The 17102-nt window shown below is 37.5% G+C and overlaps 1 protein-coding gene across 1 annotated transcript; it reads left to right on the forward strand.

The window, feature by feature from the left end:
• Window positions 1-1347: 1347 nt before the first annotated feature.
• On the forward strand, window positions 1348-16700 carry LOC144013364 (cadherin-like protein 26). Its single transcript, XM_077512111.1, has 18 exons — window positions 1348-1445; window positions 4549-4593; window positions 4696-4788; window positions 4892-5050; window positions 5992-6139; window positions 7196-7365; window positions 7461-7589; window positions 8362-8547; window positions 8644-8909; window positions 9761-9903; window positions 9993-10214; window positions 11965-12186; window positions 13584-13708; window positions 14051-14131; window positions 14753-14809; window positions 14927-15001; window positions 15357-15428; window positions 15514-16700. The coding sequence occupies exons 1-18, from the start codon at window positions 1419-1421 to the stop codon at window positions 15730-15732; spliced, it is 2439 nt and encodes an 812-aa protein (XP_077368237.1). The 5' UTR covers window positions 1348-1418; the 3' UTR covers window positions 15733-16700.
• The last annotated feature ends 402 nt before the right edge of the window (window positions 16701-17102 follow it).

Below are 17102 nucleotides of genomic sequence, written 5' to 3' on the forward strand. Positions count from 1 at the left end.
GTCTGAAAAAAAGTGGTATCGAACATCCCTAATTCTTCTTCTTATTATTATTATTATTATTATTCTGCTTGTCCTACAATCATGTCCAAAAAAGGCTTCACGCTACATGTTGGGTGCTATCATGTTATCCATACCTGTTTTAAAAGGTACTTTGAGAGACATCCAAGTCAAATGCTCATGCGGTAGTGCATAATCACGCAGTCGCGGCTTAATATTGGTGATCACGCGCGCCATTTTGTGTGCTTTGGTGTCTAGTTGTGCAGGTTTTACAAGTTTGTAAAGCGATAGTTTTATTATCAGTTGTCACCAGCAGCATTATCGACACCACTGCTGCCTTTGTATGGGTTGATTTTCCTCCTAGAGGCATCAGGCAGATTTCTTTTCGTTCTTTCTTTTTCATAGTTACGGTATGAACAATGTTGCAAAGAAAAGAATGTAAATAGAACCTTGATAACAACAGAGAATGTTGGTGCTTCCTCGCTTTCGCCTGAAAGACACATTGTCAACGATAGCCAACTCATTTGCTCCCAAAAACGTGTAAATACGTTTTTTTTTAATGTTGTAAGTGTCTCAAAGACGTATTCATACGTTTTGTTTTGTTTTTTATGCTAGAGCATACAGAAGAAGGCTTTGATGCAGCCTCTCAACTGCAAAGAACGGTTGCACAAATGGTAGTTATTACACAAACGGCCAGCAGGTGGCAGCAGAACAAAGGAGATCAACCAGGGCCATGTAGAAAAAAAGCTCAATTACTTACAATTTGAAATAGATTTGTGAAAACTGATGAAACTTAGCTCTCTTCTATGCGTTGAAGGGTGCCATGGTGGTTATTTCGTTGCTGGGGGGTGATGGCGCAGTGAGCGCAGTGCCGGATGAGTCGATCAGAGTAACTGCTCCACTCTAATTACACAGCACCCTTTACATATACTTAAATGCAGGCGCTCCGTGCAGCTGTCGACTGTAACAGTTTCTCTTAATTATCATCTATGTGAGCTCAGTGTGGAAAAAGAAAACATGACGTGCAATTTGTTCAAATTTCATATTAAAACTATCATGTAATATTTTCACGTTTGCAGGGCTGAATGTGATCCCGATGAGGCATGAAAAAAAAAAAAGTCACCTGAGCTGACCTTGAATGAGGTGCAGTTTGTTTCTCAAAAATAATAAGTACATCTCAGTTAATATTAACATTACCGCATGGACGCTTTGTGGGATATGGAAAATAAATCGAAACATGCACACCCGTATCACGACTCCAACTTTCAGTGTACATAAAAAGATCCCACAATAAATACTGCGCATGTGAACAATGCGTCGGATTGACGCAAGTGGCTGCCTGCAGGCGTGGCGGCGTGCTTTATGTAGCAACGTTTGACAACAGGACAACCGCAGACGGCATCAAGCAGGGGACGATCAACATGACGACCATTTTCATGCTTATGCTGGTAGGCATGAATTCATATATATATATATATATATATATATATATTTTTTTTTTTTTTTTTTTTAAGTATAACAAATTGTAGTATTTCATCTCCATGTATTTGTTACGAAAGTTGTTGTTGCAATGCTTCTATTGCATTAATCCTTGGTTGAAATTTTTCATTGTTCCTCAAATCTTATATATTCTGAATAAGGTATTTCTATGAAAAAGAATTGTGAAGTTTGTTTGGATGTTCGAAGAGTGTAACTGAATTTGCAAATGTTATCGTGTAAATGTGATTTCCTTGCTTTTGGGCTACATTTGTGATTGTATTACGAGCTACATTCAATTAAATTCATTTCAATTCAATTCAATTCATTTCAATTCAAATCAATTCAAATTTGTTATTTCACTCCTTAGACTAAATGAAATGAAAAGGGACAGAAAGAAATAAAACTTACGTTATCTGCCCTCAACACAAAATAAATGACAGCAAGCAGTCAAGACGATTTCAATGTAACAATTCTATAAAATAATTTTTATATATATATATTTTTTATAATATTTTTCCAGCAATTGTGCTTTTGTCAAGTTTTTAAAAATATAGATACTGAGATGATTTTGTTTTACAATCCACATTGTTCCACAAGCTATAAGTTGAAAAATACATCATTCTTTTTGTTTTGTTCTATGTTTTGTTTTGGAAAAAAAAATATCTGTTCCTCTTAATTTATACTTATTTGTCCTTTTTTTTTTTTTTTTTATTTAATTTGTATATTAACTGGTAAAATTTCACGATGGGCTTGCAACATAATTTTGAGACGGTTTAACTCCATCAATTCATGAAATTTTAAAGTTGCACAAAAAGTACATTTGAATTGAAACGATTGAATTGGAATGTGAAATGTGATGACACATCGCTTGAACAATTCAGAATAGAAGAGAGTCATTCGAACCTCATGAGAGAATGTCATATTATCGTTTTCAAAAAACAAAACAATTGTCAAAATAGCTGCTGCTAATAAAGAAAAACTATTAAATGTGCACCCAACCTGCCAAGTAGAGAACAAGATTTATCAATGTTAATAAATTACTTTGCAATACAAAACACAATCCACTTTTTAACGATAACTGTCATACAATTTACTGCTGTGAACAGAAAAAAAATGTAAAAAAAATAAAAAATAAAAAATAAAAATACAAGAGCCCTCACCTTTAAACGCCAACAGACGTGTCAGACGTGGCGTCAAATGCATGTCAAGGTAAATTGCTCTGCTTGTGTTTTGGAGGTGAATCTTAAAAAGAACTCATCGTTCTATTTTCTGTATTATTTTGTAACGTATTGTAGGACAAAGATATGTATCTCTTTCTTACATTGCAACATGTTCAAATTTGGGTACATGTGAAGTTTAATTTTTTTTTTGCTGAGCTGAAGCCACACAAATTATAATGTCTCAAAATTTGCAACAGTTTTTTTTTTTTTTTTTTTTACTCGTGTGACAGCATTTCAACCTCTGAAGAATTTTATGACATAAGTTTAGTTGAATTCCCAATTGCACAAACTCTGAGGCATTTATTTAACTTCTGATTCTCTTGTTTATTTGTTCAATAAACTCTATGACCCGTTCAAAAATGTTTTTTTTTTTCTGTACTGCTTTGCAAAGGCAACCACTGAGCATTGCGACTGACGACTAAACAAACATGAGCTTATTGAATCTCTGCTCACTGCTGAGGCACGCTGGTGAAAAGGTCAAGTCAGACAATATGAAAAAAAAAAAAAAACAATCTGTCAAACATGGGGATGCCAGTGTGACCTGGACAACTTGCTGTCTTGAATGGAACTATGAATTCTTCTGTCTACCGGAAAATCTGTCGTGAGAATGTCCAACCAGAAGTTTGTGCCCTTACGCGCAAACACTCTTGGGTTATACTAAGTGTTGTTCCGATACCGTTTTTTGGCCCCGATACGGATACCGATACCCAGCTTTGCAGTATCGGTCGATACCGATACCCAGCTTTGCGATATCGGCCGCTACCGATATGATACTGATACCCAATTTTGCAGTATCGGCCGATACCGATACCCAGCTTTACGATATCGGCCGCTACCGATATGATACTGATACCCAGTTTTGCAGTATCGGCCGATACCGATACCATACCGATACTTAAAGGGTTGTTTTTCCTCACCATGAAAAAGTTGTCCTGCTATTGGTTCAGAACATTCAATGGCCAATGGGATATCTTAGATCGACATGCAGTGAACATGTCACATATCAGTGAATGTCGTGCACCAGCAAGACACAAGATGCTGCATCCAAAATTAGCGTTGGAATTAATGGTATCGGCATGTTACTTGTGAGTACTCACCGATACCGATACCACTGTTTTAATCCAGTATCTGCACCGCTGCCGATACCAGTATTGGTATCGGAACAACACTAGTTATGCTGCAAGGCAGTGGCCCCAAACATAGCAAGAAGTCTCTGAATGGCTCAAAAAAAAAAAAAAAAATAACTGAGATGCTGTGGTATAATATAGCCTTGAAGGTTGAAACATTTCTGTAAAGAAAATGTTGCATTAATAAAATAAATAAATAAATAAATAAATACTGTAAGTAAATAATTATCACAAACACTCCACTTTGGATATACTGTCATAAATATGTAAGTGTAATAAACAATTTGAAGTCAGAAGAGAAAAAAAAAAAAAAACTCTTTTCCCCACTGTTTTAAACAGATGTGCGATGAAACTTAGCTATATTCTAATGCTAATTGCTCCAAAACGGAAACAGATAGAAATATTTTTTCTTTCCTGCTGAAAGAAGAGATGCTAATTTTTCTTTTGGTAGATTCCATGTTCCAAATCTGTCAAAATCCAGTAAAGGGGTTGCTTCAGTGTAAACGGGTGGAGTGAATGAGTTAATGTAAAATATCGGGATACGTATCGCCTTTAAGATCATGTATTGGGTTAAATATGTATCGCGATACGTATCGTATCGTGACCCCTGTATCGTGATACGTATCGTATCGTGAGGTTGTAGGGAACAAACAATTTCAGCTGCATGAATGAATTCAAAGGTGACCCGTTTAAGTCTTGACGTTTGTTTTCTTTTGTTTCTGCAGGCTTTCGTCACATCTGCAGCAGCCAACATTCAGGTTGACAAGCGGGTAAACTTTCAAGTTTGGATTCGATAACAAATCTAATAACTATGAATTGATCTTTTTTTTTTTTTTTTTTTTTGGTGTTTATCTTAAACGTGTGCTCAACAGGAAATTCTGGTACGTTCCAAACGAAGGTGGGTTTTGACGACAATCGAATTAGTTGAGGAAGACCCGGGGCCGTACCCTAAAGAAGTATCTCGGGTAAAAAAATTAAAAAAACACACACAAAAAAATCACATCAGCGGAGTCAAAAGCAGCAGCCAAAGTCTCAACTGTGTTTTCTTTTTCTCTTTGGTTTGTTTAGATATTCAACGACAAGACGCACCAACACGCTGATCACAAATATGTTATAAGAGGAATGGGCGTGGATGAAGAGCCACTGGGCATCTTCACTCTGGATGAACGAAGCGGGAAGATCTACGCCCATAAACCCATCGACCGGGAGAAGCACAGCTCCTTCCACGTGAGCTCAAACTACCCGAAAAAAACAAAACAAAACAAAAACAAAACGAATTTAGCATTTAACTCATTCACTCGCCGCCATTTTCACATTTCGCAGTCCCGTTCGCTAGACTGATTTTGCAAGGCCCACAGAATATTGTGTTCTATTGCTATAAAAAACATGGAACCTACCAAAAGAAAGATTAAAGTCTCTTCTTTCATCAGAAAAAAAGTATGTTTCTATCTGTTTCCATTTTGAAGCAATTAGCATTAGAAGAGAGCTAAATTTCATCAGTTTTCACAAATATTTAAAATTGTAAGTAATTGAGCTTTTTTTCAACATGGCCCTGGTTGATCTCCTTTGCTCTGCTGCCACCTGCTGGCCGTTTGTGTAATAACTACCATTTCTGCAACCGTTCTTTGCAGTTGAGAGGCTGCATCAAAGCCTTCTGTCTGCTCTAGCATTAAAAAATCAAAACAAAAAAAAGTATAAATACGTCTTTGGGACATTTAGAACATTAAAAAAAACGTATTTATACGTTATTGGGAGCAAATGAGTTAACAGCGACATTTAAGAATAACGTTTGTTTTTATTAAAAATAAAATAAAGGCAACCTTTTTGACTTAACATAATTATTTTTTTATGTGTCTTTTATAGATTTTACTTCACATAAATGGGCTACTTGATATTAATTGAAAAGAAAAAACACACAATCAGTCTTTCTTGATTTAACACAAATTAATTTAAATTCAATCTAAAATAAAGGAAGGTTGTTTTTATTTTATTTTTATTTTATTTTACTAGACATATTTAACTACCGTTGTAGTGGCAAAACTGAATATTTATAATGCACATTGTTTGTAAATAATCATGTTGAGACTCGTGAGGTCAGATATAACATATAACTTGTCAAGAAAAGTTGAAGGTTTAAACTTTTACGAGTGCAACATGTTCATCCGCAGATCAAGTTTGACATTTTGGACCGACAAACTGGAAGAGCAATCGACAGAGAATTAGCATTTGATGTTGCCATAAAAGACATCAACGACAACGCGCCGAAATTTGTTCTTCGGCAAACGAGTGCTGACGTCAGGGAGGATGCTGAAGAGGGTGAGTTTCTGCCGCCGCTCGTTGAACATTCATATTACACTAGTACATATATATATATATATATATATATATATATATATATATATATATATATATATATATATGTATGTTAGGGGTGGGACGATACGGGTATACCACGATTCGATACTGTGATAATATTTGGCTCATGATATCGATAATATCACGATAAACGATATCTACGATTTTTGATATATTGTCAAAAAATATATATATTTTGCAATATATCACGATATGTGACTGAAAAAGCCAACAAATGCCCCTAAAAAGCAAAATGTCTAATTATGCATTTATTCAATGCCAAAACTTTGTACAATGTACAAAGTTCTGCATAGTGCCTAACTGCCTCTTAGTCTTTTAACTGTAAAAATTGTAAAGTGAGACAAATTAAAGTGCATCAACATTTATAACATAACACTGCACAACCGGACACATGACATCGATATCTACCGTCAGTGTATCGATAATTTATTACAGAGAGCGCAACAATATATTGCGATATCGATTTTTCCACCCACCCCTATATATATATATATATATATATATATATATATATATATATATATATATATATATATATATATATATATATATATATATATATATATATATATATATATATATATATATATATATCAGTGTTGTTCCGATACCCAGCTTTGAAGTATCGGCCGATACCAATATCATACCGATACCTAAGGTTTTTTTCCTCAACATGAAAAAGTTGTCCTGCCATTGGTTCAGAGCATTCAAGGGCCAATAGGACATCTTAGATGGGCATGCAGTGAACATGTCACATATCAGTGAATGTCGTGCACCAGCAAGACACAAGATGCTGCATCCAAAATCCTATATTAGCATTGAATTAATGGTATCGGCATGTTACTTGTGAGTACTCACCGATACCGATACCACTGTTTTAATGCAGTATCGGCACGTCTGCCGATACCAGTATCGGTATCAGAACAACACTAATATATGCTATGTATTTTATTCATTTATTTTTTGTTTGTGTTATCCCTAAAATCGCCTGCCAAGGCTACTTGCCAATTAGGATCGAGGTTATCGACATTGATGAAGAGGACAGCCCCAACTCGACAGTTACCCTGAGTGTGATCTCGCAGTCCCCGCGAGTTCCTCAAATTGACTTACACCAGATTGACCCGCGAATGGCTCAACTCACCTTGAAAGGGTGCTTTGACTATGACGTAAGTGTCGCTGACTGCGTTTGAAGACACGCGCCGTGATTTGTCACACTGGCGTCGATAATGTCTGGTTATTCATTTGAATATTCATATTCCAGAAATTCCAGAAATATGAAATAAAGCTTGAAGCAAAAGATAATGGAAAACCGTCCTTATCGTCCACTGCTGTTGTCACTCTCAATATTATTGACACCAACAGTCATCCGCCAACGTTCAACGCAAAGAAGGCAAGAGTGCTTGTTGTGACGATTTCCGTATTTTCACGACTATAAAAAGCCTTCCATTTTTTCAAAAGCTGACCACGCGCCTTATAATCCAGTGCGCCTTATATATGGATCAATATTGAGCCGCAACAGGTCTCGCTGTCAAGACGCTGTCGCTGACCCTGCACGATCGGAGATCCCGCCATCTTGGATCGCTAGCTCATACGAATACTTTACCTCAGAGAAAATAATAAAACAGCTGTTTATTCATTTTGGGAGTGAATGGAGTTGTCAGAAAGATGGTTTGTAATCTATTCATAAAGTTATAAAGTTTGACTGACCTATCTGACTGTTTTGTTGACATTCCCTTTAGCGCAGCACCATCTAATGGATGCATAACGTAACCCCAGCCTCTACTGTAGCGCCTTATATATGGAAAAAAAATTAAAATATGTCATTCATTGAAGGTGTGCCTTATGCGGTGCGCCTTATATATGGAAAAAGTTTTAAGATATGTCAATCATTGAAGGTGCGCCTTATATATGAAAAAAATGTAAAATATGTCATTCATTGAAGGTGTGCCTTATGCGGTGCGCCTTATATATGGAAAAAGTTTTAAAATATGTCAATCATTGAAGGTGCGTCTTATATATGGAAAAAAATGTAAAATATGCCGTTCATTGACGGTGTGCCTTATAATGCGATGAGCCTTATAGTCGTGAAAATACGGAACTAATAAAGTTACTAATGATGATGATGCATGATGCTCAACGTAACAAATGTTCCTCCTGTCCAGTATCAAGGTGAAATTCCTGAAATGGTCACCAGGGAAAATGTTTTAAGGCTCGCAGTGGAGGATAAAGACACTCGGAAAACGCCAGGCTGGCGGGCCAAATACTTCATCATCAAAGGAAATGAGGAAAACAATTACAAAATTGAAACTGACCCTGACACTAATGAGGGTGTCCTGAGTGTCATCAAGGTGTTTTTTTTTGTGTTTTTTTCCCCCCAAGACTGCACAATTCTTCCGTTAAACAGCGCCTGCACCAGATCTGACTTTGCAATTATTGTCGTCTAGGGTACAGATTTTGAGACGTCACCTGTTACAAACCTGCAGATTGGGGTGGAGAATGAGGAGCCCTTATTTGTTTGTAAAGACGCAGCACGCTTGAGCAAAGGCGTCTCCGATTCAATTAACGTCACAATGAAAGTGATTGACGTCAACGACCCGCCCCAGTTTGAGAAAGTTTCTGCTGTCGTCTACGAGAAGGAAGAGGAGGAGCCAGGAAAGTTGCTCTACACGCCGAAGGTTCATGATGTCGATTCGGATGTCTCCAAAATTCGGTTGGTGTTTACAATCAGCACACTTTTGTGATGTAATAACCACGTTGTTGTTTTTTTAAACTTATCAACGCCAAATTGAACATCCTTATTAACTCATTCACTCGCCGCCATTTTCACATTTCGCAATCCCGTTCGCTCCCGGCTGTTTTCCTGGATTTTGACTGATTTTGCAAGGCCCACAGAATATTGTGTTCAATTGCTATAAAAGTATGGAATCTATCAAAACAAAAATTGGCATCTCTTCTTTCATCAGGAAAAAAAAGCATATTTCTATCTGTTTCCGTTTTGCAGCAATTAGCATTAGAAGAGAGCTAAGTTTCATCAGTTTTCACAAATCTATTCAAAATTGTAAGTAATTTAGCTTTTTTTCGAGATGGCCCTGGTTGATCTCCTTTGCTCTGCTGCCACCTGCTGGCCGTTTGTGTAATAACTACCATTTCTGCAACCGTTCTTTGCAGTTGAGAGGCTGCATCAAAGCCTTCTGTATGCTCTAGCATAAAAAAAACAAACAAAAAAAACAAACAAAAAAAACCCGTATAAATCCGTCTTTGGGACACTTAAAACGTGAAAAAAAACGTATTTACACGTTATTGGGAGCAAATGAGTTAACAGCGACAAAAAAAATGTATAAATACGTCTTTAGGACACGGAACATTAAAAAAAAACGTATTTACACGTTATTGGGAGCAAATGAGTTAATGGGTGCAAGAAAGACACTAGTGCACTTTCGAACAACACGAAGATCTGTTTTCGTGCCGACACAAATTTGAGAGTTTCTCCACTACAAAACTGGATCAATTGGTCACATGGTATGGCTGCAATGCAGTGTGAAAACTTTTTCTTTTGTCTAGTTTTGTCTTGTTAGATGATCCTGCTGATTGGGTGACCATTGACCAAAAAACAGGACAAATCAGAACCGCTAAGAAGATGGATCGAGAGTCGCCGTTCGTTCACGATGACGTTTACAAAATTATGATTGCTGCAATCGATGATGGTATGCAGGACAGACAAACTACAAGTGAAATGAAACAATGAAACACGTGTGATTTTTTTTTTTTTTTTTTTTTTGCTGTTCTTACCTAGGCAAGCCTCCGGCCACAAGCACGGGCAGCGTCTTGGTTCACCTTCTGGACATCAACGACAACAAGCCGAAATTGAGCACTAATCGAGTCACAATGTGCGGAAACAAGGTTAAGCTTGCTGCGGAAGATCTGGACTTGCATCCTTACAGCGGGCCCTTCACCGTCTCACTCAAGAGTAACGATGCAAGCCAATTGCAGCGATGGAAAGTGGAGCCTAACGCGGGTAAACATAACGATTTTGCTTTTTAGTCCATGGGTGGTATTTTGCTTTTTAACAGTATTTTGAGCCCAAAGTGGGCGATGCTCTTGGAGTTTGATAATTTAGGCAATTGTGAATATATTTTTACTTTCAACCACTCAAAATGTTAAGTGTACTCATATATATATATATATATATATATGTATTAGGGGTGTTAAAAAAATTGATTCGGCAATATATCGCGATACTACATCGCGCAATTCTCGAATCGATTCAATAGGCGGCTGAATCGATTTTTAAACTTCCATTTTTAATGGAAAAATATTCAACAAAACGTCTAACTTCGGGTTCGGGTTCACACCTTAAGCAAGGAAGAATGTTTTATGAACGGAACATTAAGCCTTAATATTTTATTTTAATCCTGTTCAAGCATGAAACAGATTACAACCTGTATAAGACTCAAGTTTCAGATAAATAAATAATACATTTTCATACAAATCTTAGACTCCACAAGTTTACTGATTAGTATTTTCTAAATTTGAATGGAAAAAAATTGCAACAATCGACCTATAAATTCGTATCGGGATTAATCGGTATCGAATCGAATCGTGACCTGTGAATCGTGATACGAATCGAATCGTCAGGTACTAGGCAATTCACTTGAAATTTCGGCTCCCAAGTGTATTTTTTTTCCATGCTTTTTCTTTCATTTATTGGTGTCAAAGTTCGGTCCTCGAGGGCCTGAGTCCTGCATGTTGTCAAGGTTGCCCCACTTTCAACACAGCTGATTCATATTTAAGCTCATCAGCAAGCTCTTCCAGGAGCCTGATAATGATCCTGATCATTGAATCAGGTGCAATTCCGGATCTTGACGCATGTGCTTTAATGAAACACATCAAAAAGCTCAAAATGGAACACGATGCCGCCCGGGGGTTTTAAGCCTGAAATTCATAAACCACCGCAAGGGCTGGGTATTGCCGGCAACCTCACGATACGATACGTATCACGATACACGGGTCATGATACGATACGTATCGTGATACATATGCATCCCAATACACGATCTTCAAGGCGATACGTATCCCGATATTTTACATTAATTTACTTGCATTTTATAATAACAGTCATATGTATACTTAAAGGATATGTTTGTTATGCTGAATGACAAAAATGTTTTTGTTAGTAGCTCTTCTGGTTTACCACCAAGCGCAATTCCTGGTTTAAATGCGTACGCACTGCAGAGCAGGGAGCAGTTTTCATAGACACACCGGGAAAATTTATTAATATGCATGAGCTGATATGAGCAAAAATATCAAAGTATTAAAATTACAGCTCTAAAATGTGCCTATTTGAAATATTTGGGGAAATAAAAACAGCATTTTTTTTCATGGAACACATTTTATTTCGTTTTTTAAAACAAAATATATGAAAATTGGTACATTGAGACGTGCCATGTTAAGTTTATAAGTAAATAAATGTTGATATTCTTCCCCTGCTTTCATTTTTCTTAGCAAGACACAGTGTCCAATCACTGGTGAGCTATTTTTGCATTAATTGAAGGCAATTAACTTCAAAGACGCTGCTGTTTTTTTATTTTTTATGTACAATGCAAGCTGCAAAGGCAAACGTCAACTGCCGATTTAAAGTTAACGAGCAATATCGATTCTGACGCCCGCGTATCGATGACGTGTATTGTAATGAGGCCCGCGACGATATATTGCCGTATCGATTTTTTGAGCACACCCCTAACCACCGCTTGACATCTTTCTCCCAGGTGAGGAAGTTGGGCTCGTTAGCCTGAAGACGCTTGCTTACGGCAATTACTCGGTGGCCCTCCTGATCGAAGACCAGCAGGGCATCGCGGGCGAGGATCGGGTAGTCGTAACTGTGTGCGACTGCCAAGGAGGAGACGCGTGTCGAAATAAGAAGCCGCTCTCGTCAAGTCTGGGACCAGCCGGCGTTGGACTGATCTGTGCAGCGCTGCTCTTGTTTTTGTGTGAGTATTTGCATATTCATTGTGCTAAAAAGTACACCAAAAAAAAATAGTTTGCGATTCGTTTAGATGAGGACTTGGAATAAAGCAGCATCTTGAGTTGCACGTTCAATTATTGAATTAGTTTTCCGCAATTAAATGAAATGAAATGCTATTAACTCATTCACTCGCAGCCATTTTGACTGAAGGCTGTTTTACTGGATTTTGACTGATTTTGCAAGGCCCACAGAATATTATTATTTTGCTATAAAAACATGGAACTTACCAAAAGAAAGATTCGAGTGACTTCTTTCATCAGGAAAAAAAAAAAAAGTGTATTTCTAACAGTTTTCTGTTTTGCAGCAATCAGCATTAGAATGTCATCATTATTCACAAATTATTTTAGAATTGTGGGGAAACAGCTTGTTTTCAACATGGCCCTGGTTGGTCTCTTATAGTCTGCTGCCACCTGATGGCCGTTTTTTTTTTTTTTTTCATGACTACCATTTTTTTACACGTTGCATCAAAGCATTCTGTATACTCTAACATAAAAAAACAAACAAACGTATAAACACGTCTTTGGGACACATACATTTAAAATAGAACGACGTTAGGGGTGTGAATTGCCTAGCACCTGACGATTCGATCCGTATCACGATTCATAGGTCACGATTCGATTCGATACAGATTAATCCCGACATGAAATTACAGGTCGATTGTTGTGATTTTTTTTACTCAAATTTAGAAAATACCAGTGAACTTGTACAATGTACACTGTAAGATTTGTATGAAAATGTATTATTTATTGATCTGAAACTGAGCCACTGTATTTAACAAACAGGTTGTAACATTTTTCATGTTTGAACAGCATTGAAATTAAAATATTAAGGCTTAATGTTCCATTAATATAACATTCTTCCATGCTTAAGGTGTGAAAGTTAGACGTTTTGTTGAATATTTTTACATCAAAAATGGATGTTAAAAAAATCGATTCGGCTGCCTATTGAATCGATTCGAGAATTGCGTGCTGTAGTGTCGCGATATATTGCCCAATCGATTTTTTTTTTTTTAGCACCCCTATAGAACGTATTTATACGTTTTTGGGAGCAAATGAGTTAAGCTAGCCGTTCTTCACCTGTTCATGACTGTTTTTTGCATCAGCTACTTTAAAACCCTCTGTTGTATCTTTTTTTTTTTTGATACCAAGAAAATGAAAATTACTCTGAATTTGCAAACAAGTTATGGAAATGATCAAATTTGCAAAATGCCGCTCAGCTCCCTCATGAAGCAAATCCTTGACGATAGCAACTGTAAGTCTGATCTGGTTGGTCGGGTTGAGTTGATGCCGTTCATTAGTATTGCTGTGTACTAACCATGTTTCTTCGAATGCATGAAATTCAGACCGACTCTCGTGTTCGCAGTGCTCTGCTTCATCTTGATGTGTGAGTGTGGGAAACAGCTCAAGCACTTATCAGAGGTGCAACAAGATGAGGGTCACCAGACCTTAATCAAGTACAACCAAGAAGGAGGTGGCGCAGAATGCAAGGTGAGAAAGCGTCGCTTTAAAGTCACCTTAGGTCATGGGAATTCACAAAATTTGAATCGAGGAATCTGACCTCCTAGTTGACAGATTCGGTGAACGACTCTTTTGAACGGCTCTTTTAAATGAACTGCTTTAGTGATTCGGTTCACCTAAAAGAACTGCAATAACCATCACTAGAAGCCATCTATCTATATGTAAAATTTAGAACTAAAGAAACATTTTGGATGAAAGTACTTCAATCAAATCTCTTGATTCAACTTTTGTCGAGAGCAATTGCACTTTAATTTCTGTGAATACAAAACTGTGTTGCAATTGCTAATTAATTTTATAATGCATCTCTGCTAGAGCGAGCCAACTTTACTGCTGACACATTCGAAGGATTTAGCAATGACTTGGACAGATGGACAAAAGCAGGGAACGCTGCAGGTATTCTATTCTTTCATCTCAGTCTAATTGTACTACGATTCTTATCGCGCTGTCGTCATCTCAGCCCCCAATTCTTGGTGGCGAACAATTCTCTGTTTTGTACGGTCGTGAATTCACATCTCAGATGCCTCAGTTATGTTACGGTGCATATCAGTAAACTGTAACATTTATTTTCCTCACACAAAACACTTCTTCATGTCCATGATAAATACATTGTGCCGCATATATCCATCTATCTATCTGTTATCTGAACCATTTAACCTCACGTGTCTAACGAAAATATAATTCATAAGAGCTGAATAAAGGGTTACAGGAAAATAAATGTTACGCTATCATCACCACCACCGCCACTTATCCTCAAATACAGTCAAACCTCGGTTTTTGAACATAATCCGTTCCAGAAGGCTGTTCCAAAAGCGAATTGTTCGAAATCCAAAACAGTTTTTCCCATTATAATTAATGTAATTAATTAGAATCCGTTCCAAGTCTTTAAAAAAAAAAAAAAAAAAAAACTGTTTCCAAGATTTTTTTTTTTTTTTTTACTATTTTAGACCATAAACTGCATTGTATACTGTTTACCATAAATAGAAAAGGGTAGAAATCTTTGCAATTTTCGCCCAGATGGCTAAGATGGCTCCAGTAATGTTGGAAGACTTGCATACTTACAACTCAGGGATGGTGAGTAACATGCCAAGACTTACTTCTGTGTCCATAGACAAGACAGAACATTAGGCAGCATAATTACACTTAATGTCCTAAAAATATTGTCCTAACATTCATGTATTTTCCCATCAGATGAATTCCGACATGGCATCGTTGGGCCAGCAAAATCACAGAGAGTCTTTCCGGAGCAACAACGGGCATGACATAGTGAGTATGAGTATATAACATCTGTGATCGTTATCGCTGTCTTAAGTAAGCATTTGGAAGAAAATGTTTGATTTGAGAATTTTTATATTCAGTGGATTATGAAATTCTCCATGGCGCTGTTCCGTCAGATAAAGCCCACTACGACATCTGAAATTGATTTGGGATTAATCAGAAACACATTGAAATTAACATGAGTTTGAATGTGACTAGTGACAGTTATAAGGTGTGCACACTTATGCAACCACATTATATCAGCTATTATTTACTCTCTGGAAAAGATTAAAAAGCATATATATATATATATATATACATATATGTTGTTTGACATACATTGGAAATCTTCTTTCATGAGTAGGGAGGCTCATTGCGGTATCAGCGGGCAAGCAGCTTGCTGACCAATCGTAACATGTCAGATCAGCTCAACAGGGTAAGAGAGAATGTTTGAGTCACATCACGCTACAGATTAACAAAATGGTTGAGGACCTCAGTAATTTTTTTTTGTGCGCCCACAGAGACTCTATATGATTGACGGAAACTCTGTGAACCACCCAGAATACCAACCGCATGAGTACGCCTATGAAGGGGACGACAGCAAGTGTCAGTCGCTGGATGAAATCTCCTTCAGCATCCGCGGGGAGGACTTTCAGTTTTTGAATGATTTGGGACCGAAGTTTAAGCCCTTTGGGAGCATCTGCAACCAGATAATTCAGGAAAAGGGCACGAAAATTTAACTTGACAATTACTACAAGTATGTGTTGGACGCAAAGGTTGAAATTGGCTTGTGTGTGACTGAGGGTGGAGAGAAAGACGAGAGGAGTGAGTGCGCATGCGTGTGTGGAAGCGGAAGCGCGCGCGCGCGAGAGAGAGAGAGAGAGAGAGAGAGAGAGAGAGAGAGAGAGAGAGAGAGAGAGAGAGAGAGAGAGTGTGTGTACGGTGAGAGGGAAGCGTGGTTAGAGTGAGACATAACAAAAAGTGTGTGAAAACTTATAATAAAAAGAAGACTACAGTGCGACCCTCACACGTTTTGTTATCTCTCACTCTAACCACGCTAACTCCCTCTCTCTCCCCCTCTCGCTCTTCCGCTTCCACACACGCATGCGCACTCACTCCTCGCGTCTCTCAGTCACACACAAGAAAATCTGAACCACCCGCAACAGATGATATTGGATGATGCAACTTGAAAAAACGATTGTCACCAGGTGGGAGGGGGTAACACAAGATTGTTGCTTGACGGGTTGGGTGAGGGGGATGAAATTGATCGGTTTATATACAAGCATCTGCTGTTTTATTGCCTGGCTAAAGTCGTTTATGATCATGAACGTTTTGTATGGATTTCTACTGGAATTCCATGAGAACAGGTTGAATTCCTTGCCTTTTTATTTTTATTTGGGGTATGGCTCTCTTTGTATCATTTCTAGCTTGGGAGTTTGATTTCTAAGGACAGTATTATTTTAAAAATGTGTATTTGGTAATGAAGGTACATTCAATTTGGAAATATATTGGTGTTTATTCTGACATTATTCATTTACATCACTATACGATTGGGTGGCGTCCAGTTCAGGGTGTACCCCACCTCTCACCTGAAGTCAGCCGGGATAGGCTCCAGCACTCAAACAACCATTTTCTGTTTCATGTAGAGCACTTTGTATACAGCAATGGTTGTTTTAAAATGCTTTATAAATAAAGTTGAGTTGGGTTATGCTGTGTTTACAGTTAATCAGCATTAGGGGTGTTAAAAAAAAAGAATCGATTCGGCGATATATCGCGATACGACAGCTCGCAATTCTCGAATCGATTCAATAGGCAGCCGAATCGATTTTTAAACATCCATTTTTGGACAAAACGTCTCCTGGAGCATGGAAGAATGTTATATTAACTCATTCACTCGCCGCCATTTTCACATTTCGCAATCCCGTTCGCTCCCGGCTGTTTTACTGAATTTTGACTGATGGAACCTATCAAAAGAAAGATTAAAGTCTCTTCTTTCATCATGAAAAAAAAAAAAAGTATGTTTCTATCTGTTTCCGTTTTGCAGCAATTAGCATTAGAAGAGACCTAAGTTTCATCAGTTTTCGCAAATCTATTCAAAATTGTAAGTAAT

The sequence above is a fragment of the Festucalex cinctus genome, chromosome 2 (genome assembly GCF_051991245.1).
Source record: "Festucalex cinctus isolate MCC-2025b chromosome 2, RoL_Fcin_1.0, whole genome shotgun sequence".
Taxonomy (NCBI): Eukaryota; Metazoa; Chordata; class Actinopteri; order Syngnathiformes; family Syngnathidae; genus Festucalex; species Festucalex cinctus.

Excerpts from the sequence above, each read along its gene's own strand:
- LOC144013364 (XM_077512111.1), top strand. The coding sequence starts at position 1,419 with ATGACGACCATTTTCATGCTTATGCTG. Across the intron at positions 7,590-8,361 it reads CAACGTTCAACGCAAAGAAG|TATCAAGGTGAAATTCCTGA; the intron begins GCAAGAGTGCTT and ends CCTCCTGTCCAG. Across the intron at positions 9,904-9,992 it reads GATTGCTGCAATCGATGATG|GCAAGCCTCCGGCCACAAGC; the intron begins GTATGCAGGACA and ends GTTCTTACCTAG.